The sequence below is a fragment of the Falco biarmicus genome, chromosome 5 (genome assembly GCF_023638135.1).
Source record: "Falco biarmicus isolate bFalBia1 chromosome 5, bFalBia1.pri, whole genome shotgun sequence".
NCBI classification, from domain to species: Eukaryota; Metazoa; Chordata; class Aves; order Falconiformes; family Falconidae; genus Falco; species Falco biarmicus.
The window spans coordinates 54977065-55000643 of record NC_079292.1 but is presented as its reverse complement, the minus strand read 5'-3'; the positions used below and the strand labels follow the sequence as shown (position 1 = coordinate 55000643).

At 43.5% G+C, this 23579-nt stretch overlaps 1 protein-coding gene across 1 annotated transcript in view; it reads left to right on the top strand.

The window, feature by feature from the left end:
• The window catches only part of LOC130150702 (glutamate receptor ionotropic, NMDA 2B-like), an 86346-nt gene that overhangs the window by 21222 nt on the left and 41545 nt on the right, over positions 1-23579 (top strand). The window contains exon 2 of the mRNA XM_056341896.1: positions 14858-15286. Coding sequence (XP_056197871.1) covers positions 14876-15286 — 411 coding nt within the window. The 5' untranslated portion in view covers positions 14858-14875. The remainder of the gene's footprint in view (positions 1-14857; positions 15287-23579) is intronic.

Sequence of the window (23579 nt, the reverse complement as noted above, 5' to 3'; positions counted from 1 at the left end):
GCTGCTGTTGTGCCGGTGTTGGCATGAGGGTGTGAGGGAGATGGGACTGTCTTCTCATGGTCTCTGCCAAAGGAATGGTTGGGAAGGGGCATTGCTTTGAAAGCTATGATGTGTATGCTTGTGTAGGAGATTATTTTTGCTTATGAGAGGAGTGGGGGCCCTTTAGGTAGAGGGAAGAGGAGGGTGCATCCATCAGGTCAGAGTGGCTAGAGAATAAGGCTCTTTTTTTGCTCTGCTGCAGTAGGTACTGAAGCCTTTTTGGCTGGGAATCTGCTGGGATGGGGTACGGCAGGCCAGATGGTTTGAAGCAGGTAGGGCTTTTGGGAAGCTGCTTCAGGAGAGATAAGGCGTGAAAGACACTTGTAAATTCTGTAAAGCATAATAACTAGTGATGGGCAAACCAGCCTGCTTAATTTCTTGTTTTATTTCTCTCCCCTGCCTACCCCTCCACCCACCCCCAGCCCTTGCTCTGGGACCCTCCAGTCCATTTCCCTGCATCTAGTGGCTTGTTTCCCTACAGGTGTCATCTTGGCAGCAACTCAAGCCTGACCACCTCCCTTGGGTAATTTGTGTGCTGCCTGAGTGCTTTTTCTTTTGCTAATGTCAGGGTACCTGATATTTTGGGTTTGAGTTTTGGTTTTTTGTGTATACTTTTAGGCAATTGATTTTTATAAATAAATAACAATGTTAACAGTGGGGGAAGCTGTAAGACAGATGGATCTGGAGAGAATGGTCCCTTAGCTGCATGCCAGGCCAGCCTGGGTAAATGAATTAGTTGGAGGGGCTGCACAGCTTGCCTATCGACTCACCTCAGCTTCATGGCCAGGAGCTCAGCTGTGATCTGATATGTCCTCTGATCCCTTTAATTAGGAAAGGAGGAGTGATAAATGGGTATTGCTTTTAGTCTCGATGACATATCCCTGGCCTCTGGTTGGGGTGGTGGCAGGGCTGTACTAGGAATATGGTCAGGTCCCTGAAGCTTTGCAGGCTCAGAAGATAAAGTACAAACAAGAGGAAGGGAATCCCAGCGCAACACCGGGCAATGTAGTCAGGTGATAATGCATACATGTCTTGTTTGTTCTAGCTTCTCCCCCTCTCTCCTGAGACACATATTACTGGGAGAGTGGCAAGAGGCTGTTATCTAGATGTGTGCTGTGTTTATAGATCATGAGCCCCCTCCAGTGACACCCACTCCCTCACAAAGGTGCTAGCACCTGTGCAAAGTGGGTTTAAAATGCTGCCACATCAGAGCAGAGGGGCTTTATACCCCTCTCGCACAGAGGTAGTGGAAATGCATAGTGCAAAAGCCTCTGGAAATTTTACTGTACTTGGGTATCTTCATGTATGTAGCAATCAATGCAGCTGCATGGAAAAATGTCTCCTGGCTTGGAAACGAGGTCCTGTCACAGAGTCATCCTGACAGGACACCAAAGCAGGGGCTGTGTCAAAGATGCTTTGCAGAAGCCAGCATGGCATCTCAGGGATAAGGATTAATTTTTTTTTTTTTTCCCCCAAATTGAAGCTGGTGACCCCATGGGGCTGTAGTTCAGCACTGTGGCCCAGACCTGGTCTGGAGAAGTGTCAAAGCTGCAATGAAAAGGAGAAACAAGGAAACCCCAAAGTGAGCAGAGCCCCAAGAAGTTCCAGGGGGATGAGTGGTGTGCTCAAGGCAAAGTTTGGAGAGGCAGTTCATATAGGCAATCTGATTTGCTTTTTCCACTTCATTTTAGTGGCCGGGTGATATTTGCAGCATATAATCTTTGGCTGTTCAGGATGTCAATATTGGTACTGTCATATACAAACAAGGGTGAGACCTAGCTAAAGGCTGTGGCCTGTCGTTAGCTGAATGCTTTAACGTGATGGTTATATGGCACTATAACCTCAGCATTGTACAAAAGCCCCTCACAAGACAGGACTGGCACCACAGCGCTACTGTAGTGCTTCAAGATGGGCACCGTGAAAACAGCCTTGACACCATACCCACTAAACCCCCACCTCCTGGCTGAGTGGTGCCTCTGCCTCCACCCCAGAAACAACTCTCGGGAGGGAAAGCAGTTGCCCTGTGCCAGGGGCTGACCCCTGGTGTGGCAGTAAGGTTTGGGGTTTCTATCTTGGAAGCTAATTTCCTACAAGGACAGCCTAGCGGTAAAAGGGATAGAAGTGGGATGTTGTCCCCACTTTTTTTTTTTTCCCTCATTTTTTTTTTTTCCCCAGGGCTGTTTTCAGGAAATTTTCAGGGATTTAGTGCATTTAAGATCTGGTACCTTCTGAGGTCTGGCAGGAAAGGGTTTACTGGCTATCCTAAAATGAGCTGCTTCTCCCACCTGCTTTCTTCCTTCAAAGAAAGGCAGTCCCATCTGCTGGTCCAAGATGAGATGGAGTGCATGTGTACTCCTTATATACACATAAACATATATAATATATAGAGAAAAAACAATAAAAATAAGTAATAATAACAAATATATATAAATATATATCTACAGTGTGTGTATCTATTAAAAACCCCATACACACCCTCATTTTGCCTTATACTTAATTCTGCGGTGGGAGCGCGCTAGTTTTTCAACATTGCTTTCTGGCATCATAACCTAGAAAATGATGGGAACTGGAAGAAGAGTCTCAGTTGGGGTGGACTACAACATCTTTCCTCTTGAGTCCAGTCTTCGTTGTCTGTCTTTGGTTAAAAAAATTCCCCAAAGCAGAGCAGTTGCTCTCTGTGAACTTGTCAATGACAACAGATACCCTGTGGCTGCCAGGACCCCTCAAAACCAGTTGTGTTTCTCCACAGGTCTCACTCAGGTGTTCACCAGGCACAGTGCAGCAAGTCCAACAGAATCATAGGGCAACAGGCTGCAAGCAGGTTTTCCAGGCAGGGGGATGTTCAGAGGTAGAAACTTTGTTTTAGTCTGAAATTAATGGCAAAATTCCCTCCCTCTCCCTGCAAATATTGGGAAACTACAAGTTCAGAGGAACTGATAAAAGGGACTAATAACTGCAGTGAAACTCTCAAAGTTGTATGTTTTCTCCTCTGGCTCACAGGGCTTGTAGGGTTTGCACCTGTGAGGTGCTTTCATTCATGGGCTGGCCTGAGGCCGTGGGCCCTCAGAATTGTGTCTGGGCATGACTTCTGTAATGAATCCCTGAATTCTGGCACCTCTGACACTGTAGCCCCAAGCCAGGATTCTTGGGTGTCCAGGCTCTGTGGTGTAAGACCAGGATTTTTGTTTAGGTGGGAACCAGAGCTCCCAGGGCTTTCTAAATGTGGTATAAAAGCCTGGTGACTCTGGTATGGCCACGTTCCCAGATCTGTTTAAATCCAGGGTCTGAGAGTCTCCACTTCTGAGCCTCATGGCTAGGAGATCTAACATTTTGAGTTTCTGCAAGTGAATTGAGATGGAGCTGGGCTTTACGTTTCCACTAAGAGCTGCTGGAACCAGACTCCCTGGATCCATGGCAGACCTACAGGGCAGATCTCTTGATGTAACAGGAAATTTCTAGGTCTGAATTAAAATTGCTGACTGGCTGCGTCCTGGTGCTCAGAAGACCTTCACCTCCAGCCCAGACCCTGGAGACTGGCTACCCATTGCAGCTTTGCCTTGCTCTCCAAAGCTCTCCATTGTTCTTGCTCTTTCTTGCCAGCAAGGAAACTTCTTTGGAGTAGATGAAAATGTGTTTTGAGCTGAGATATTTTCATAAGAATAAGCTTAACAAACCGGCATTTGCTGACAACATGTTGTTTCATCAGAAAGTACTGATCAGCAGTATTTTGCAGTTTGAGTCAATGTGGCAAAGTCGATATTGAATATCAGGGATTTTGCTTGGAAACCAACAACTATTTATGGTATTACAGCAATTCCTTTCTCTCTGCTCCTAGCTAAACTAGGATTTATTGTCCTGAAGATCTTGGACATACAGGTTTTAATACACTCTCCTGGGACACTGTGAGTAACGTTGGGTATGATCTCACAAGAAGACATTGCTGCCTTTGGGGAAGTGCACTGGAAAGCAATAATAACAATCTCAGCTCCTGTAGCTTCCATCGCTTGAGAACCAAAAGTACTTTAAATACCATAAATAATTAAACATTCTAACTGTATGAAGCAGAGAAGATGCATCTCCATCTTTCTGATGAGGAGAATAAGGCAAAGGGTGAGGAAGAAAACAATGCTGTTTACACTTTCAAAAAATGCTTATTGATTTTAGATGGTGGTATGAGGGATTAGAACAAGACTTCACTTGTTGTGGTTCATTCCCTCCATGCTTTCAAGATTTAAAACCAGATGCCTAACAGCATGAATGTAAGTGAGCTAAGAGGTATGAAGGGTGGACCAAAAATATAACAGTGCTTAAAGTGAGGAATGGTATGACTGTGGGAGCCATGAAGGACAAAAGTGGATTAGAGATAAGTGATGAATGGAGAAATCTGAGAAGGGTGGTAGATTAGAGCATATGTTGTAGTTTGAAGGAAGTTCACGGGAATATTGAAATTCTGAATTTTCTTTTATACTAAGCCCTCTTATGCTGTTTTAAAATTATAAACTGACCTTAAAGCATAACTAACTCATGGCTACACTTTGTCCATAGTATTAATTTTTATTTACTGGTAGGGTATTCTTTATTCTGACAGTTGTCAGGTCTTGGCCATTATTCTCTCAAAAATCATTGCTACTAATGCTTTTTTTCCCTGCTGCAAATGTCAGTTATAGTAACTTTTGTGTAAATGGGTTGTGGCTCAAGGGAGCTGAGCTGCATCCTGAGGAAGCCAAAGGGGGAGCTGGGCTGGGAGGAGATATGAACTGGTATGCCTCATATACATTGGCTGGCACATGGAAGAATGAACAGCTAGGTGAGCTACTGGGAAAGGTGGCTGAAGCAGCCAGCATGGACAAATTTGAGAGGCCAGAGAAAATGGAGAACAGAGGAAAAAATGCATCCATTCATCTGAGCCAAATCTAACCTGTTTGCTTGCACTGGACTGGGCCTTCCCATCTCTGTCCCTGAAGCATCAACAGCCAGTGACTAGCCATAGTCCAGACATGGCTTTGCCTGTGTATGCTTCCATCGTTGAAACTCTATAAACATGATCGAGTGCTGAGTGGAGGGAGAGGTCAGTGGCTGCTGGGCTGGGTCCCTCCAGCTGGGAAAGCTTTCTGGATACTATTGATTGAAGGTCTCAGTAAGATGAATTGGCCCTGACCTGTCATACAATTGCAGGCACAGCATGGTCCAGCGCACAGCACTAATGTACTGTGAAAGCATATTGTATCCAGCAGCTTGATGGCTGGTGCCTTGCTGGTCACTGAACTCAAGGAGAGAAAGACAGAGAAAGGGGAGAGTGTTGGGTGGTGAGAGTAAAGAGGGAAAAGGAGAAGAAAAATGAGACCACAAGAAAACCCCACCTGGTTTGCAGTTGTCAATTCTCTCTTCATCCTAGCATTAGTATTTCTTGTGAGGTTCACATTTTTCTAAAAGGATAAGTGTTTTTCAGGATTTGTACACTTCTAGGTTGGGAGTGTACAACTCCAAGTATCTTGAATGGCACTCTTTTTGGTGTTGTGTATCAGGTTTTCCTTGTTACTATATCTAGGTAGATTTTGTTTTGTTTTTCTATAAGTAGTGATAACAGGAACATGAAAATCCTTTACCAAGGATTGGAGTGAAGAAAAGGGAAGTGACAAAGGACGGGCAATTACAAGGAAGGTCACTCACAACAAAGTTTATTGGGTACTCATCCATCATTTCCAGTGGCCTGATCAGAGCCAGCTTTTGACCCCTCTTGGCTCCGATGGCTGTAGCATGCCTTCTTGACCATGCTAAACCCACATCTTTTTACCTTTCACTTCCAGATTAATTCCCTGTCTCATTTCACAAGGAAGGCTGGCATTTTCATGGGTTTCATGGTGACTAAACCCCATTTTCCAAAATGTTGCATACCGGTGGAAATCAAGAGGTCATGATGCTCATTGGGGATGCTGGCAGTTTGTGAAACATCGCACATCAGTGTCTATAGCACTGTGGCTTTGTCCTGGACCAACTCACAGGATTCATATCTCTCTCTACCCTGCTGCCTCCACTTAGCAGCTCCTTTGTACACCTTACATCTTGGTGTTTCCGTCACTGAGCCACCTTCTCTGCCATTTCTGCTGTCTGTAACACCATTATGAGAGCCTGATCAGGTCTGGTGAGCTCTGCTTTAGGGCTCTTTAAGGTTTGCTGTAACAGTGCCACAAGGAGCACAGGCGGTACAAATAGTTTCTCCTAGCTTGCCCTTGCTGCATGGGTGGCAAGACTGAAACATGCACCCATGAAGATCTTTCCTAAGGGATGGGCAGGTTTATGTTTGAAAGATTTATCCCATGTCATACTTATGTCTGAGGAGACTGGTGGCAAACTGGATGACTGTATCCTAAGTGCAGGTGCAGTCTGAGGCTGTCTCACTCTGGTTCAGATGCCCTTACTGAGGATACTCAGCATTGTGAAAGAAGGGTTCACTCAATTTCTGCCTAAAGAAAGAAAAATAGTATTTTCTTTCCCACTTACGGTATGTTTTAAGAAACCTTGTGATTTGGCTTTTACAGTGTTTACATCTGGCATCCAAAGAACTTAAGACTGTCTCTTGATGTGAGACTTTGAGTAACCCATGGGATTCCAGCACTGGCATGGCGTTTAGCAGCTGCCTTCAGGAGACAGTGCAGTCTCCATCTGCCTGCTCTGTGTTTTCCCTTTAAGGAAACAATGCAGGGAATGAACTGAGTGAGGTGCATGAGAGAGTCTGGGGAATGAGTAAGTCCTTCCACCACTGGAAGTGAAAATTCTCTTCAGTTTTTAAATTTTGAGATTCAATATAACAATCTGCCAATGCACAAAATGCAGACTTGATTGAAGTTGAATAGAAACCCTCAAATTAATACAACAAATAATGAGAAATGACAAGGATGTGCTTCTCCAAGTGAAGTTAAATGTGTGTTTTTCGTGGATATTAATGAATCAGTAGTGTTTAAATTCCTAGCTTTTGAAAATCAGTCTTTAATGTCCTCATGTTATTAATGTGTTGGTTTCTGCTTGGAAATCAAAACTGGAAGTGAAGAATTAAAGGAAAGAAGGGATTGCCACATGAATTACCAAATTGTTCCAGTTTGATTTAATTGGCAAAACCAGTGTTACTCTGGTGCAGTGTTCAGCTGCCTGTTTAAGCCTAGTCTTGTACCTCAGGAGGCAAAGCTACTTTCATCCATGCTGAAATCCCTTTGGAGGGGCCCCGTGTACACAGTGACATGTCCCTTGCTTTGGATGATCTCACTCTGAGCCTGGACCTGGTTCTGAGACGGGGCAGACAACAGTCAGAAGTGGGAAACGGTGCACATCTCGTAAGATTTGAAACCCTTGTTTCAAATGGAGCATGCATTTGACAGCTGTGCCAACTGAACCCTCCAGGTGGTGAGGATATTTCAGTCTCTGGCAGGGAGGGCCTGTCTCATCCCTCTAAACTTGTCCAAGTGGGATGCTGCGGGGGCGTGAGGCACTGGCAAGGGAATGATGGCTCCAGCCTGGCTCTGCAAGCCAGTCTTGCAGGGAGTGATGGCCGTGCCAAGCCTCTATGCCCTGGCATTTAGAAGTTGGCACTGAGCAATGCCAGACTGACCTGCTGTCTCACTTAATGGCTTTTGTGTGTGTGACACTGACTCCCGCAGTTCTGCATGTGTGTGCCAGCCTGGGTAAAGCAGGTGAGACTCAGTCCTGCTCTCCCTCGCCCAGCCATTACCTTCATCCTCCCTTGCTCATCCTGATGAGGACCCAAAAGGACTCAATTTACAAGAAAGGATGAACACAGCTGAACTTCTGCTGCAGCAGAGGGAAGTCCCAAGGGGTGATCAGATAACCATCTACAAGCATTTTCAGGGTGGAAATAGTGAGTCGAGAGGGAGAAATTGTTTAGGCTGAATCAAGAAGATATTAAAGTAACAGGATAGCTGAGCAAAGGGAAGATTTAGGTTGAGTTTAGGGAAATGTTTCTAAATGTGAGCCTTGAAGCCATCTCCTAGCAGTGTTAATCTAATTGTTTGAGTCATTTCAGAGCAGGTAGTGTGTTAAGGCATATGCTGTAGACAGCAATCCTGAAGTGACTGGGGGAAGGGCAAGAGTATTAAGTAGAGGATTTTAATTTGTAATTTCTATGAATCACTTGGCGTTGGTCTCAACAGAAGCTCGCAGGCTGTGGCTGTGTCAGCTATCACCCATAATATGTAAAATATGTGGGTGGGAGGAAGTGGGAAGGACACTGGGAACTTACCCTTGGGCAAGCTTACAATAATGAGACATAGTTCTTCATCTGTTGGGAATGATATGGGTCTAATTGGTGATCAAAGCATTCTTTGTACTGCCTTAAGTGTAGGCAGAGAATTACTCTTCTGCTTTGCATGGGGCAGAAAAAAGGGAAGCACTTTCTCACCTTTTCCTTGAATACACCTGTTGGATAGACAGAGGCAAAATAGCTGTTGGAGATGGGCAGGAATTGAATATATGATATATAGGATGAATCTGAGGCTACCCAAATCGGGGAGGAGTTTGTACCTGGTTTAATAAAGAAAGAAAAGCTTGAAAAAAAAATTGGGAATAGAAGTAAACATATGTGCTGCTTTCCACCCAGTGTCCATGGAATGAAAGCTAACAGCAAGGTAATGAGAGAGCTCCGAGGGCTTTGAAAGCTTTGGTTGGGGGTGTGTAATGTATTCTTCAAAAGAAAAAGATTGACTTGGGGGAAATAAGGGAAAAGAGGAATTATTTTGTAAGTTAGGTAGAAATGAGTCTGTGGGTTATTACAGGCATGGACAAAGGTACGTGTTGGGGAGGGAGTGTTTGTGAAGAGCAGAAAGAAGACCTGCCCAAAAGGCCTCCGGGAGATGTTTTTACCACTGTATAGCAACATTTATATATGAGAATGATAATATAAGTGATGTTCAAAGGTAGTTAAAATAAACTGAACTGCACCAGCTTTCATCTAAAACTACTGAAATGCTCTTGTGGGTTGTTTACTCAGGGTCACCATAATGAACCATTTTGGTCTAGGTGCTGGGTTGTTTTTGCATCCATCACTGTGTATGGCATTTCCCATTGTCTCTAGTCTCTGCTGTCTTCCTTCCTTAAATGTACGGAGATTTTCCTGCAGCATCATTTCTTCTGTTTATCAGCACCTGAAGTGTGCAGCCACTTCCAAGCCACATCCATCGTGCCCCAGATCCATCCCCCTCTTCTTTGTCTCTGTTGACAAAATTCCTGGAACACCAGGGCTGTGAGCCAGAAGAAGATTAATGGGCACTTAGGTCACCTAGCTGGTAAGGAGTAATGTGGGGAACAGCAGCACAAGACTTGTCAGCATACAAACAGCCTGGGCTGAAGGTGTGGTAGGGCAATGGTTAAAGCAGCATTAGAATGTGAGGAATGCTTCTTCAGAGGTATGCAATAGGCAGTGTGTCTGGACTGGGGAGATGGCAGTAACCTTGAGAATGGGAGGCTGTTCTAAGCTGAAATTTGGCTGCCAAAAATCAGGGAGCTGGAGAAATTTAGGTGTAAATCATGGTGTGATTTATAGTAAGCCCCAGCTATTAGGAGTAACAGTTTATGAGGCTGCAATCAGTCCTGTCCCTTTCTTTGCCATGGGTCTTCTTAGCTCCTGCAGTTTACCTGTAAGGGAGGCAGTAGACAAAAAGACTAAATATGCACCAGTCTTCTGCAGCTGGTAAACAAAGAAATAGTGTTCTTCTTTGGTCTGGTATTTCTTTGCCAGACAGCCCAGTATCACATTTAGTTAACTTCCCTATAGCTTCTTCTAGTGCACTTGCTCTTCCCTGGTGGAGTGCTGGAAACCAGGCACAAAGCACCTTCCAGCTTTGTAGAGTATCTCACAGGTGAGATGGATTTCTTCCTGCTCCCAACTAGGGCCTGAAACACAAGGATTGCCTTTTGATTCATTGCCGATACTGCTCAAACTGTCTGAGATATGAAGCCAGTGTGAATTAAGATATTGTCAAAGATGAACAAATACCGAACAGTACAGTAATGCTGATGGCTAATAGTGGGGCCAGCAGGACATTTGCCTCTAGGTAGTAGTGGGACTGAGGGTGGTGGTGAGTCTTGGAATTGGGCTAGTGATCAGGGATGAGAGTAGGGCTGGGAATTAGCACTGCAGTTGGTGCAGATGCAAAATTAGCTGTTGAATTCAGATTCTGTGGCTTGAACTCTAACCAGTGCTGGGACCCCATCAAAGCTCCCAGTGAGCCGAGGCCAAGAAGTACTAGGATATGAACTTTCCCATGGTCCTCCAGGGAAGTACAAGAGGCGGAGGCTGGAGGTAGGTGATGCTGTTCTTTCTCCAGTACAGAGTCTATGCCCCTGCATTTTTTTTTGCTGGTGACTGGTGCACACTGCTCAGCCTCCCGTCCCAAGTATTGTATTCCTCCTAATTAGGAAAGCTGCCTTCGAGACAGCTTTTTGTCTGGGACTGCAATGTTACAGAACTTCCTTTCCTCTTGCTGTCTTGAGCCTGGAGATAGGGTTTTAGGGGCCTGCAAATACCCTCCCAAGGGACTATTGTGCAAGGCTACGCAGCTGGCACAATTGCAGCAGAGGGAGGTACCAGCACCAGCATGCGACAGAACTGCCCTCAAACTCCTGGGACCAGCCTGCATTCTGCCTTGGTTTCTTCTCTGACTTGAAGATTGCCTAGCTTTGCTGTACACCGCCTGAGTAGTACTTTATTTACAGTTAGCCTGGTTGAATGCACAGTGACCTATTTGTGTACTTTCTGTATTTTGAAATATTGTCCAGAAATATCTCCAAATGCTGAGCTGTATTTTGCCTGTGTAGCCTAATAATTTTCTATTAATACTTAACTTAGGTCTGATCCACATAAAAATGCAGTGTCAAATAAGGTTCTCATGATATTTTTAAGCGATCTAACCTTTGGTCCTGGATAAATTCCAATCTGAATAATTACTGTCTGACTACCTACATTCCTCTTGCATTTCCAGTCAGAGAAGTTAGCTTTCCCTTCCCATTTTAACAGTGATTGTGTAACATTGCTCTGCAGCACTAACTAGATGCTGCATTCCTCTACAATGGTGGATATGTTTTATTGGTGAGTAAAATGAGATTATAGAGGTATAATGGTTTTACAGGCGTGTTTATACCTAAATACAGATATGTCTGTAAAACCACTTTGTCTAATGGCCTTGTCATATACTATTTTACAGGGAGTAAGGGACAATGTAATAGAGTGGAGTAATGTGTAAAGGGTTTAACTTACCAGACTGGAGTTTGGGGTTTGCTAAATTGTTTCAGAGTGACAAAATCACAGAAAAGATTCCAAACACTGCGTTGCAAATACTTTGTAATAAAATATACTGGCATGTTTTAAAAATTGTTCTTGATTGGTAAATTTATACTCTAGCAAAATTAAAGTTCCTTGAAACAGCTAAGGGCAAATGCCCTGTTTTACAACTGCAGCCTTGTCAGGTATTTGTGAATTTCTCAGTTTCTCTTCCTCACTGGAAACAGGAACACCACTCGAGAAGCTCTGCATGCTGCCTCCAGTGCTTCCTTGGTTGGGTGCTTTAAACTTTTGCATTTGAACAGTGTAGAAAGTAATGGATAAAACTTGCTGCTGTGTATGCAGTAACACATTATCACAATAGCTCTGGGGTCACCTTCTTCTGGTAATAAGTCTGTGCTGGTTCACCCCTGCCTCTCCTGTACTAGCAGACATTCAAGAGGGGCTTGTAGTGAGCCAGATCAGAGAGATGGGGTCGGTGCGAGGACGTTTGTCCCTTTCTCCAACAGCCAGCATTTGCATGTGGACAGAAAGGTGGATAGTGGTTACTGCTTGTGAACATAAGGTAGCCCCAAGGAGGGTAGGGAAGGGATTGTAACGCCATGAATACTCCTGTTGTGGTCCTTGAGCAGTTCAGCTCTGCACCGTGAATCTGCTGCTGCCTTGTGGGAACTGAATGGTGGCCACCACCACTCAGCCCTGAGTTGGGTGTGATTTATTGGCATTCCCCTGCCTTATTGCACCCCTGGGTCCCATCCCATGAGGGAGCCCAACTTGGGCATGGTACCTGTTATTCCCTCAGAAGCACACTGCTCTCTGGCATGCAGACTGCCTATGGAGCACCTGAAGAACATTGTGAGTATGACAGAAGTGTTGGATGTGAGTGAGAGATGGAGGGAGACCTGTCTCAGGTGGCACAATAGAGGCTACGTAGGCATTGCTCTGCTTGATCCAGAGGGGGCTTATGGCCGAGGATCCAAATTGAAGATATCAGGTTGACTGTGGAGGCACTGACAACCTCTACTTCACATTAGCATATTCCTAGCCCTGGCTGCTCCCTGCATATCTGTCCAAAGCCTGAGGATCTGGCACTGTACAGGGAACTCAGTCATCTTGTTTTGAATGGAGAAACCTGCCTGGGGGGCACATCCCATGCCCCAACAGACTGGCACCTCTGTGCTCTTCAGGATCTGGGCTCTTTTCTGCTGCACAGAGGTAAATGGCTTTGATGCAGGTGAAGAGAAAGGAATGGGTTTCTTGGCTGGCGTTTTTCCCTGTGGGAGAAGTCTGTGTTTGGGCGTGAAGGCAGACAGCTGTCATGGCTAGCTGTAATGCCCAGGGAGCAGAGTGCAGGTTTTTCCCAGCCCCTCTCCCACCAGGAATACTTTGTGGAGCCTTCCAACCCAGGGCTCAAATAGCAGTGATGCAGGAGGTATGCAGGTGATCATGGCAGGTGTCTGCCTTTATGCCCAAACACAGACTTCTCCCAGGTTAACCAAGCATAATATACTCTGTGCCTCTATGCAGAGGGATCGCAGGAGACATATTTTAAAGAGAACAAATACAGCATTAAAGTGAGTGAGCAAGAGAATGAGAGACAGAGAGCGTATAGAGTGCATTAAAGTTAATAAAGCATTGCAGGAGTAGGGACTGCATTTCACTGTTAAGGAATCTAATTTAGTGACTCGTAATTGGAAGATAACAGTCCTGCCGGAATGAAGTTAGCTGTTCATTTTGCCAAACTCTCAAAGTCTCTTGGTTCTCCTTGTGAGCATCTCTCAGAAAGTGAGTCTGTCAGAGAGTTTAGAATCGATTGGTATTTCACACTTGTGGTCCCTTTCAGCCTCCTAAGCGGATTTGGTTCCTCCTGTGCATATTTATTATCTATTTTATTATCTGCTTATTTATCCAGTAATATCAATGCAGGATACGTTCTCTCTGCTTTAGCATGACAATAGGGAGCAAGTGCTGAGCCTACGTGTTCTCCTGGACCAGGCAAGATCAGGCCTCCTGTGCCCTTTCCCTGTGGGTGGCTGGTTCCAGGTAGGATTGTTCCATGGACTTCCAGCTTCCCCAAAGTCTTGCTAGCTTTCTCCCTGCTGCTGTGGCTTCTGTTCATTTGATAGAGGCATGTGTAGCAGTAAACAGTGTTGAAGGGTCTCATTCCTGGACTCCCAAGGCCAGAGGTGTAGTGCCAACAATCGCAGGGCTGGTGTATTTATTGCAAGCATGCCTGGCTGTTGAAGAACAGAGTTATGGGCATGAATAGCTGAGCAGGACCTTTTGTGCTGAGGAAGAGCCTTCTTTAATTTTAAATGCCTGAAATCTCCTTGGGACAGCAGCATGGCCCTGGGTGGGCACACTGAGCAGTGCTGCCTCCCACAGGGGTGGTGGGAGGGGTGGGTGGATGCTGCTCTGTTGTTGTCTCCAGACTGGGGGGATGTCTGATATTTACACTGCATAGGTGCTGAAAGAATTAATTTTTTAGTGTTTGTAAAGTGCTTTGAGGATGAAAAGTGCTATGGAAATGTGAACTATTATTAAAAAGAGATAGAATAAAGAAAGAGCTAGGAACAATCCTGCAGGGAACAGTCCTGCTCAGGCAGGGGCTGGAGAGATGACCTCATTGGGTTTTTCCATTTCTACTGTTATGATTACAAAATAAAGTGGACGTGGTCAGGGAAAAGATTGCTGTAACATCCCTGGCTGTAGTAGCTGAGGGTGAATCTTTGTAAGCTTTGTGGGTCTTCCTGCTTCTGGGCAAAAGGATTTGTTATATGGGCTTGGAGGGATTGTCTTCCCCACACTGCACTGATCCAGTTTTGGCCATAACCGGCCAGGAAATTTTGTGTTCCTGGCTTTTTAAAAAGAAATGAACCTTGTATAGGTGAAAGGCATATGGCTGACTGTACTACAGACTGGAGCTGTGTGTGTCCTGGTGGTAGGAAGCATACATGGGCATCCAATGACCTTGCCCATTTGTCCTGGGGGAACCATGCTGAAAAAGTAAAAGGGAACCCTTATCTGCCTGGTCCCTTCAGCATCCCTGCCTATGCCTCTAGCAGAAGGCCAAACTGATCACAAGCACCAGTAATTCCTTTGTGTTGAGGGTGAGCACTTAGACATAGACTTGACATAAGCGACTAGTTTCACAAAGACAGCCAATCAGCCATCAAAGGACAATTCTCTATCACTTTTGACTTGGGTCTCAGAGTGACATGGGACTTGAGAGATGACATGATCCCATCTTCTGCTGACAGCTGTTCTCTGAAGTGACTCCAAACTCTGAAGTAGAGGCTGGACTGGTCTAGCCCCACCTCACTTTAACAGAGCCCTGAACGTAGCCAAAGGGCTGGGTATCAGGCAAGAGGGACTGGTGGGTGGAGGGCTAGTGGTTGAAGATCAATGGATCTGCCTTGTAGGCTGAGTGTATGATTGACTTGTCAATTAATCGCTTTCTCTTTCTCTTACTTTCTCCCCTTTCTTCTTTTTTTTTTTCTTTTCTTTTTCTTTTCCTTCTTCCTCACTCAGGGAGTGTAAGTGCCAAAGATGAGGCCCAGGGTGGAGTGCTACTCTCCAAGGTTTTGGCTGGTGCTGGCAGTCCTTGCGACAACAGGGAGTGGGGCCCATGCCCAGAAAAGCCACCCGAGCATTGGCATTGCAGTCATCCTGGTGGGGACCTCAGACGAAGTGGCCATCAAAGATGCCCACGAGAAAGATGACTTCCACCACCTATCAGTGGTGCCTCGGGTAGAGCTGGTGGCCATGAATGAAACAGATCCCAAAAGCATCATCACCCGCATCTGTGACCTCATGTCAGATCGGAAGATTCAAGGGGTGGTATTTGCTGATGACACCGACCAGGAAGCCATTGCCCAGATCCTGGACTTCATCTCTGCCCAGACCCTCACTCCCATCCTGGGCATCCATGGAGGCTCCTCTATGATCATGGCAGATAAGGTAAATTTGAGCTTCCTTCTGTCGCAGACCCGCAGATTGAAACTTAAAACAGAAAGTAGTATCTTATTCTGTGATCCTCAGGTGTAGTCTCATGGGGCTGAAGAGTTGGGGGATTAGAGAGTCTGAGATTCAAAGAAAGATTAAAAGAGCTAACTGTGTGTAGCACCACTGAGAAGAGCCTATTAATCATGTGGAATTATCTGCAACAGAGAAAAACCAAGGAGGGAAAGGAGCACGTAGAAGAGAGCTGCGAAAGAATCAGCCCTTTTCTTGTTCCTTAGGAAGGGTAAAGACCCCTGATAATTGTGCTTTTTTTTTAAGGTTTTATTTTTGCCTGTGCTTTACCTTGGAATTGTCAAGGATGCTAGCTTGGGTTTTTCCTGCATGCAGCTGGAGGACATTGTGGGATTTTCAGGGACGTTTAATATGACTCTTACGTCTTAATTGGAAAGTAATTGAATCTTTAATAAAGCCATCCTCTCTCAGAAGTGTTCATTAGCTCTTGAAGTTAAATAGGTGTTAGCTAAATCAACTAACCAGTCTGAACTAGTCCAGCCAAGTATTTCCACCCCCGCCCTCCTGCGCTATTTTATTCCTTCATATCGCTGACATTTCACGGTTTTCCCAGGCCCCAGCCACTGTTCTGGGGAATTACTATACAAACAAGCCTTCCTGCTACTGTTTTGAACAGGGCAAGATGTAGAGGGAGCAGCATCTTTGGCCAGCTGAAACTCTCAGCTTAGGGGAGCCTCTACGGGGTGCAGCTGGATCTGATACAAGTCTCCCCCTCTGGGAGAAACAAGGCACACAGCAATTCACACCTGAATGTGCATTTGGCCAGATGGTGTGGCTAACAGTGGCCTCTGGGCTGCTGTGGGCCAGTGGGAATATCTGAGAGGAGTGGGCTGTCCTTTTCCCTGCAGGCTCGGTGCCAGAGTCTGGGCCAAGCCCTTTATTGAGAAGACCCTCTTGTCCACACTTTGTGCATCACAAAGAAATAAACAGGGACACAAGCCAACAGCCTTTTTCTTTTACAGGTCACTTTTAACTGAATCTGAGACATTTAACCGGGCAGAATAGGGTCTAATTGAATGACAGGGAAGAACTAAACTGGCCACCGTGGCAGCTTTTCCTCAGAAAATGGTTTAGTGAGCTGAGAGACCCAGGCACTTTCTGTTTTATTTACCTTATAAATAAATAATCCAGTGCAGGTTATTGTAGGTGAGTAGATGGGAATAAATTACTCACGAATTATTTTCTCACTCTGACCAACCGTTCAGTTGCCAAATAACATACAGTTAATATGCGGTGTTATTGTCTCATATCAGCCTTTGGACTGCAGTAGTCATGGAATAAAATAGCCACAGGCCTTTTTTTTTCCCTTTCCTTCAAGAGTTGCACAAGTGCTAAAGTCATGTCATTTTGCCCCATGCCACCGACAGTAAAGCTTTTCTGTCTTGGAGGACAGTCAGGCAACAACGTTGCATCTTGATGCTCTCCTGCCTGCTGCATTGCATAGTTATTGATGTCTGTGCAGAAGAGCTCTGAAGCCCTCATTGCTTGAGTGCTGCATTTCACACTTATGGTGACATTTTACATCCTCTTTGAACAAGTGTAAGTGTAACTGATGCCAGATCTCCTAAGCACTGGGAAAAGGTCCTTGTGACTTTGAACATGGCAGGCCAAATTCTGATTTCAGACTCCCGCAGTGTAAATCCAGCACAGCCCCGTTGCTTTTGGCAGGATTAAACCAGATTTACGGTGCCATAATTCAAAGAGAGATCTGGCCTATTGAACTTTGCAAATTTTTCTTTCTACCTTGGGAAGGCAGCATCTCCCACAACTGCCCTGTATACCCCACTGGCTTGCTTCTGAAGAGTATTCTGGTGGGCAGGAAGCCCATGGGGATCTCAAAGGCAGAAGCCTTATGAATGGAGACTCGTGTTTTATCAAGCTCCCTTTTTTTGTAGTTTTGCAGACAAGAGAAGCAGGTTACATACACAGATCTGCAGTTTTAGGAAAGGGCAAGATTTCTTTTTAAACATTAATTGGAAAGGCTGACCTTTACACCTTCTGATTCACAGGTGTATAATCTTTAATGGATAATATTTATTTGATGAATTGAATTAAAATATGGTAGAGAGTAAATACATTGATATTCTACTAAAAATACTGAAGTCAGCCTTCTAAGTCCTCAAATGATTTATTTTCCACTGAGGGCTTTGACAAATGCTTTGCTTTTAGTGACTCTTAGTAATTTCTTTGCAGATGACTTGTGTGGCTGGAGTTTGATCCTGCAAGCATGCATGGATCACTTCTTTCAGCATCCCCTCAACACCCACAGCAGTCAGCTGTGATTGAACTTGCTCAGCATTTCACAGGTTCAGACCTGCACTTATAGCTTTGTTATGCTCCATGTGCATTTGTGATCAGTAGCACCAATAATACCTAAAGAATGCTACAAACCACTAATGCCTTGGTGTGACAGATAAGCCCCTCTTCTCTGGAGGTTAATGCGAAAAACTCCTCAGTCAAACCACCCTCCCTGGAATAGCATGTGAAATTCTGTTTCACCTTCAATGAGGGCTTAATAAGTGTGTCTGGGAGGAAATTTGTGTCTATGTGTAAAAAGGGTTTTGTAATACACTGTGAAGCTGGTAAATTGAGACATGAAAGGGCAGGCAAAAAAAAAAAAAAAGAAAGAAAAGAAGAGAGGATTTCAAACCTGATTTTTTTTTTTCTTGTATATATAGACAGAAATATTGTATAATATGCATTATAGGCTGACTTCATCTCAGTTCACATGCATTTGGAAGTTTGCTACCTACCAGCTGGAGGTCTAGGTATCATTACAGTCAGTGGGGAAGGAGGCACCACTGGAGGACAGCTCACCCCACCCACCTCAGGGTGCAGTGACATGCTCATGGGGTAGGCCTATGTCTCCGCACTGATTACTGAAGAAGGCTGTACCCCAGATTCCTCATGATGCCTCAAGTAAAATGCTGTGAATCCTGCCCTATGTATAACACAGCAGGTGGAGGTATGTTCCTGAAAGTGTAACATCTGGCACTGCTGATTGTTTTGTTAAAACTCATGCTCTTTAATATTGCATTTGACTAGGTTTTGTAGATAATGTATATATCTACTTGTTTTCCCTGGGTTTTGCCTTTCTCTTCTGAAAAATAAGTATATAGGTATTTGCATATGTTTTTGCTGCTTCTCTCCTGGGTGCTTACGTCTCTAATCCCACCTGTTTAGCTGTTACACAGTGTTACATTTAATCTCTGCCTAATTTGGCATCAGAAGAAAATAACTAGATGATCTGTGGCACACTGCAATCTGGGTTTAGTTCCAGGAAAATGAAGCATAGACACATGATGTGCCTCACTCCAGCTCTGGAGAGACCACTTTGCCGAAGAAGAGTCTTGTAATAGCCAGTTCAGTCCCTTCAGTCTCAGATGAACATGCCAGCAGTGATGTCAAACAGCGTGAACTGCCGCAGTTGTTTTGGTGGGGCTGGGTGGCCTGGGAGTGATGGCTGAGGGGTCCAAGCCCTGCAGCTGTAGGGCAGGGTAGAAGAGTGATTGCGCTGCTTCAGCCCTGCAAGGAAGTTCCTGTTCTTGTTTTGGTGCTGACACCTTGCAAAGGGACTAGGAGGATAGCGTCATCTCATCTGGACCTCTGACGCGAAAGGGATCAGCACAGATCGCTGATGATCTGTAATTAATCTAGAATAGGTGATATGGAAAGGAGAGAAATGTGCATCACCACCAATGTTAGGTGCTTGTGATCCAAGAACTTTGCTTGTGGAAGCTCTCTGGTCTCTTCAGTTTGCCTGAAGTTGCTGCAATGACATTTATAGCTTTGTGTTGCCTGATCTTAAGCATTAGTTTGCTTTGTCCAGAGGACTGCAATACACTTGTGTCTGGTGAACACATCTGCTCCCATTCCAGCATTTAAAATAATTTCTCCTTTCTCCCCAGTTGTTTTGAAAGCAGAAATTCAATCCTATAATGGTGTGGAAATAGCTGACAGATGAGGATTCTCTGTTTAGGAGACTGATGGTGGAAGGAAACATTCAAGGCTGCAAACCAAGCTCCAGTTCAGATAAGCACACAAGCCAGTATCTTGTGTTTGCAGACCTGAGACTGGAAATGGGCTGGGCTTTTCTTCATTATATTTTCAGTATTACCTAAAATCACTTTTGGCCAAAACTATAAGGTAAAGGAGCAGTCACAGAAAAGGAAATAACAATAACAATGTACATTTATAGGCAATTTAAGAGAACAGCAAATTGTTATTCAGATTTAGGACACTTACAGTGTTGGAAAAGATTTAGCTTCTTGCCTAAAAAACGACCTCACCATTTGGCTGACTGGTCCATTTTGTAATGATAGACTACTTAACTTTTTAAAATAACAGAAAAAGTCAACTTGGGGATAATGAAAGCAGAGAAGGTAAGAGCAGAAAATACCTTGGGTTCTCTTATAGCACAGCTGGTGACCATCACTTTTGGTGGAAATGTCCCTTGCTAGTTCTCCACAGTGACATTATTTTGCCAAAGCTTCATGTACTGTGCAGCTTTATAGTAGCATAATGGTGCACAGGCAGCACCCAGGAAAAATACTGGAAGAACAGGATGATTATGTTTTCCCAGCTGAAGATCATTCTCCTTTCTCTCTGCATCCCTTGCTATTTTTTCCAGGGCTTGCTTGTGCAGGGTAGCTATACTGTTGGAAATAAATGGGTAGGAAAGAAGATCTGTTAAATTGGGCTGTGCCCGTAGTAATATCTGAAATAAAAACTTGAAATCTAAAATCTGTGATCTGTTCTAGGACAGATTCTTCCTTTTCTCACACAGCATAAAGCTGACTTTTCTGCTACTCTTTCTACTACCTTGGTTTTTTTCCCCACCATTCACACCAAAGCTGAATTTTTTTCTCTGACTTTCCATCCTGACTTCATAAATCCTTGTCCCCCCCCTTTTTTTAAAAAAAATTTTATTATTTTTTTTTTATTGTCAAGATTTCCAAAACATTGGCTCTCTTCCTTTCAATGCTGAAGGTTGCTGTGATCACTTCATGCCTGGGTAATGCTGCTGCAGCAATAATATTCTTTGGTATTTTGGAGGGGATCAAGTCCAAATTTGGGCTACAGGTGTAAAGCACCAGGGAAGAAAACAAGCTTCTGGTCAGAGTGTAGCAAAGTGATGCTGCAGGTACAGGGAAGCCAAAACTAGTTGGATAAGCTGAGCACCTAGATACACACTGAAACCAGGACAGAGTCAAAGACACTGGGACAGTGCTGCTAAAAGCAGAACATCTGTAATTAAAAGCAAAGCACTTTCACTCTCAGGTTTCCAAAGGTTAAGTACTAGGGATGCGTGGTGAATGCAAACCTCATTTTTTGGATGTAAATCTGTTTCATTTCCATTAAAGATGACATCTGCAAATTTTAGAGGCCTGTGTGAAGGAAATTCGGGGGGGGAGGGAAAACCAAACCAAAATAAAAAGTTCACTTTGAATGGATTATATGAACAGGAGTGAAATAAATTCCGAACAAAATGCTGCTTGGAAAGGGGGGGAGATAAAAGACATATTTTGATCTGCAGACATTGAAAGAGTATGGTTCAATGTTGATAGAAGATTTCTAACCCTTTTTTCCTTCCAAAGGAAAATTATATGCAGTTCATGTAATTTCACAAAGTATTTTTGTTTCTCTGAAACTCTATTTGATTATAGCAATAGTTTAAATATTTCTTAGACTAATCTAGTGAGTGGCAAAGATGAGTTTAATCTTAAAAAATAAAATGAAATAACCAGTGGTTTCCTTTCAAGCTTTTAATAATTTTATTTAGGACATGATTAATACACTACTTCTGCTTTTGGTACTCTGTTTCCTCTTGCTGCCAAACGAAAGCTCTGTGTAGTTCACAAATAATGAACTAAATATTGTGTGTCCTCAAACTATGAGCCTGCTGCAAAAGTTGGAGAGGGAGAAGAAAGGTAGGTCACAGAGCTATAAACAATAAAAGCTGGTATGGTATGCCAGTGTTGGTTTTCCCTTGAGCATACACATGTAATAACAGGCCAGGTGGTTCTGTAATTTATGTTTACATCTGTGTATAATCCATCCATACAAAATGACATTTTTTCATATAATGAAAGGGAATATAGGTAGTGTATTTCTGTGGAGTTTAATTAGCATCTGAGAATTTCCCTAGAACAATTTTTATTACTTTACAAATGAATTACAGCACTTAAAATCCCTTAGATATTAGGAACCCTGGAAATGAACTTTTAAGAGCTTTAACCTCTCCCCAGGGCCATTAAATCCTTCAATGTTAACTCTCATTTTCTAAACAAGACCCTCAAGTACTCTTGCCAATATTATTTCAATGAAAAAAAAAGACTTTTCAAAGAAATGTATTGTTTCTTTTACTAAATATCCTATTTAAACAGTCTGCTTTTTTTAATTTTACAAGTTTCCCTCTACTTTATCTCCCATTTGCTTGGGAGGAACTCCATTTCAAGGCCTTCAGGTTTTTTTGGGTATAGTTTTCAAGAGTCACAAGAAAAAAACATGAGTTTGGTAATTATTTTTTTGGGGGGTGGGGATGGAGGGTGTCACTTAAAAAAAAAAAAGGCCAGCAAGATTTTTTTTTTAAAATCTTACAGAATTTTAAATTAAAAAAATCTTAAATATATATATAATATATGTGTGTGTATATATATATATATAAAAAATGTTATATAAACATAACTTTCCCTGAAATATCCCCATAGCTTTTTCCCCCCCTAATAATTTCTACTGATGCACTTCATATCTGCCCTAAGCCTTGGAAGTGCAATGCCTTGGATACCTGAAGCCTGAAGGAACCATCTGAGCTTGAGTGTCACAGAGTTGTGAAGAAGAAAACCTGGAGGGACTCTGGTGAGGCTCATGCCCTGCCAAGGTGCTTTCGGGCGGCGGCAGTGCTGGGGCAGGGGTAGGATGCTGAAGGAGAAGACAACTACACAGAAGCACGGGTGCACTCCCTCGGAAAAAGTTGTCCCAGACAACAAATGCCAAGCAATACTGAAGTCTGGTTCCTTTACATCAGCCTCTTGTAGCTATTTATAAGCTGCTTTATTTTGGGTCATAGAATTCTTCTTCCAGGAGTACTGAGTGTTTGTTTTCTTCTGTTGTTATAGTGATGGGGTTTTTTTGAGTGACAGAAGACCTTTCCTTGCCTAGCTCCAAATGTAACCGCTGCAACTTACCTGAGGGAAAGAGAAGCTGAATTAGCCTCTTTCCTACTAATGTTTAAATGCAGTGTTGCCATTGTTTGCCTAGAAATAGAAATATTGAAATATCTGTGGGGAAAAGGTTGATTTCCACCCAGCTTGCACCTGGCAAGTGACAGGGCTTTTGTGGAAAAGGTCTTCCTTGCTAGCTTTCTAACCTTGACTTTCATAGTGATGATGTTTGGGTAGATCTCCAAATCTGTGAGCACTTATTTAGAGAAAATCTGGGAGTTTGATGAGATCTGACCCACAGTTATTTATAATCATTATTATAACCCTTTTCTTCAAAACAAAAACTCAACACAAAAGTATTAAATCAATTTGTGCCATCCCCAGCTGGACAAGGAGATTAGTTTTTTTCATTCTGGAGCAGGCAGTCCTTTATTACAACCCCAAGCGGTTACTTGTCTCACAAAATCTAAATTAATTACACTCAAATTTGTCCCTACCCTAAACCGGCCTCAAAACGAAATTGAAAACATGGAGTGTGAAATTGTCTGATGCTTCTGCTTTAGATCCGCATGTCATCCCCCAATAACCATGGGACACAGAGAAACAATCCTTTCCAGGGAATCTCTTATTCTCTTTGCCTTTTATTTGCCTTATTAACCAAGTTTGGAGAGGGTGGATTGTGAAGGAAGTTAAGGGAATTGCATATACACAGGCTGGAAAAAAACAAGGTACAGAAAAAGATAAAATTGTCGCCTGTGACTCTGTTAAGGGTCTGGAGGAACTGATGTATGAAGAAAGACTGAAACAGCTATATGTGCGTATTGTAAATTGGCTGAACAGTGAGTCAGGATATGATTTATATATGCAGTGAATGGAGGTAGACTAAGATTAGAGAAAATAATGTCTGGTGTAGCTGCCAGAAGTGTAAGTCGGAGCGACAGGATAAAGTTGAAAAAAGATATTAAATTATATATTATGATATGTTAAATGATAATATTAAATGATCTATATGTGTATCAAGAAAAAAGTTCAGACACTGAATTTTATTAGGATGT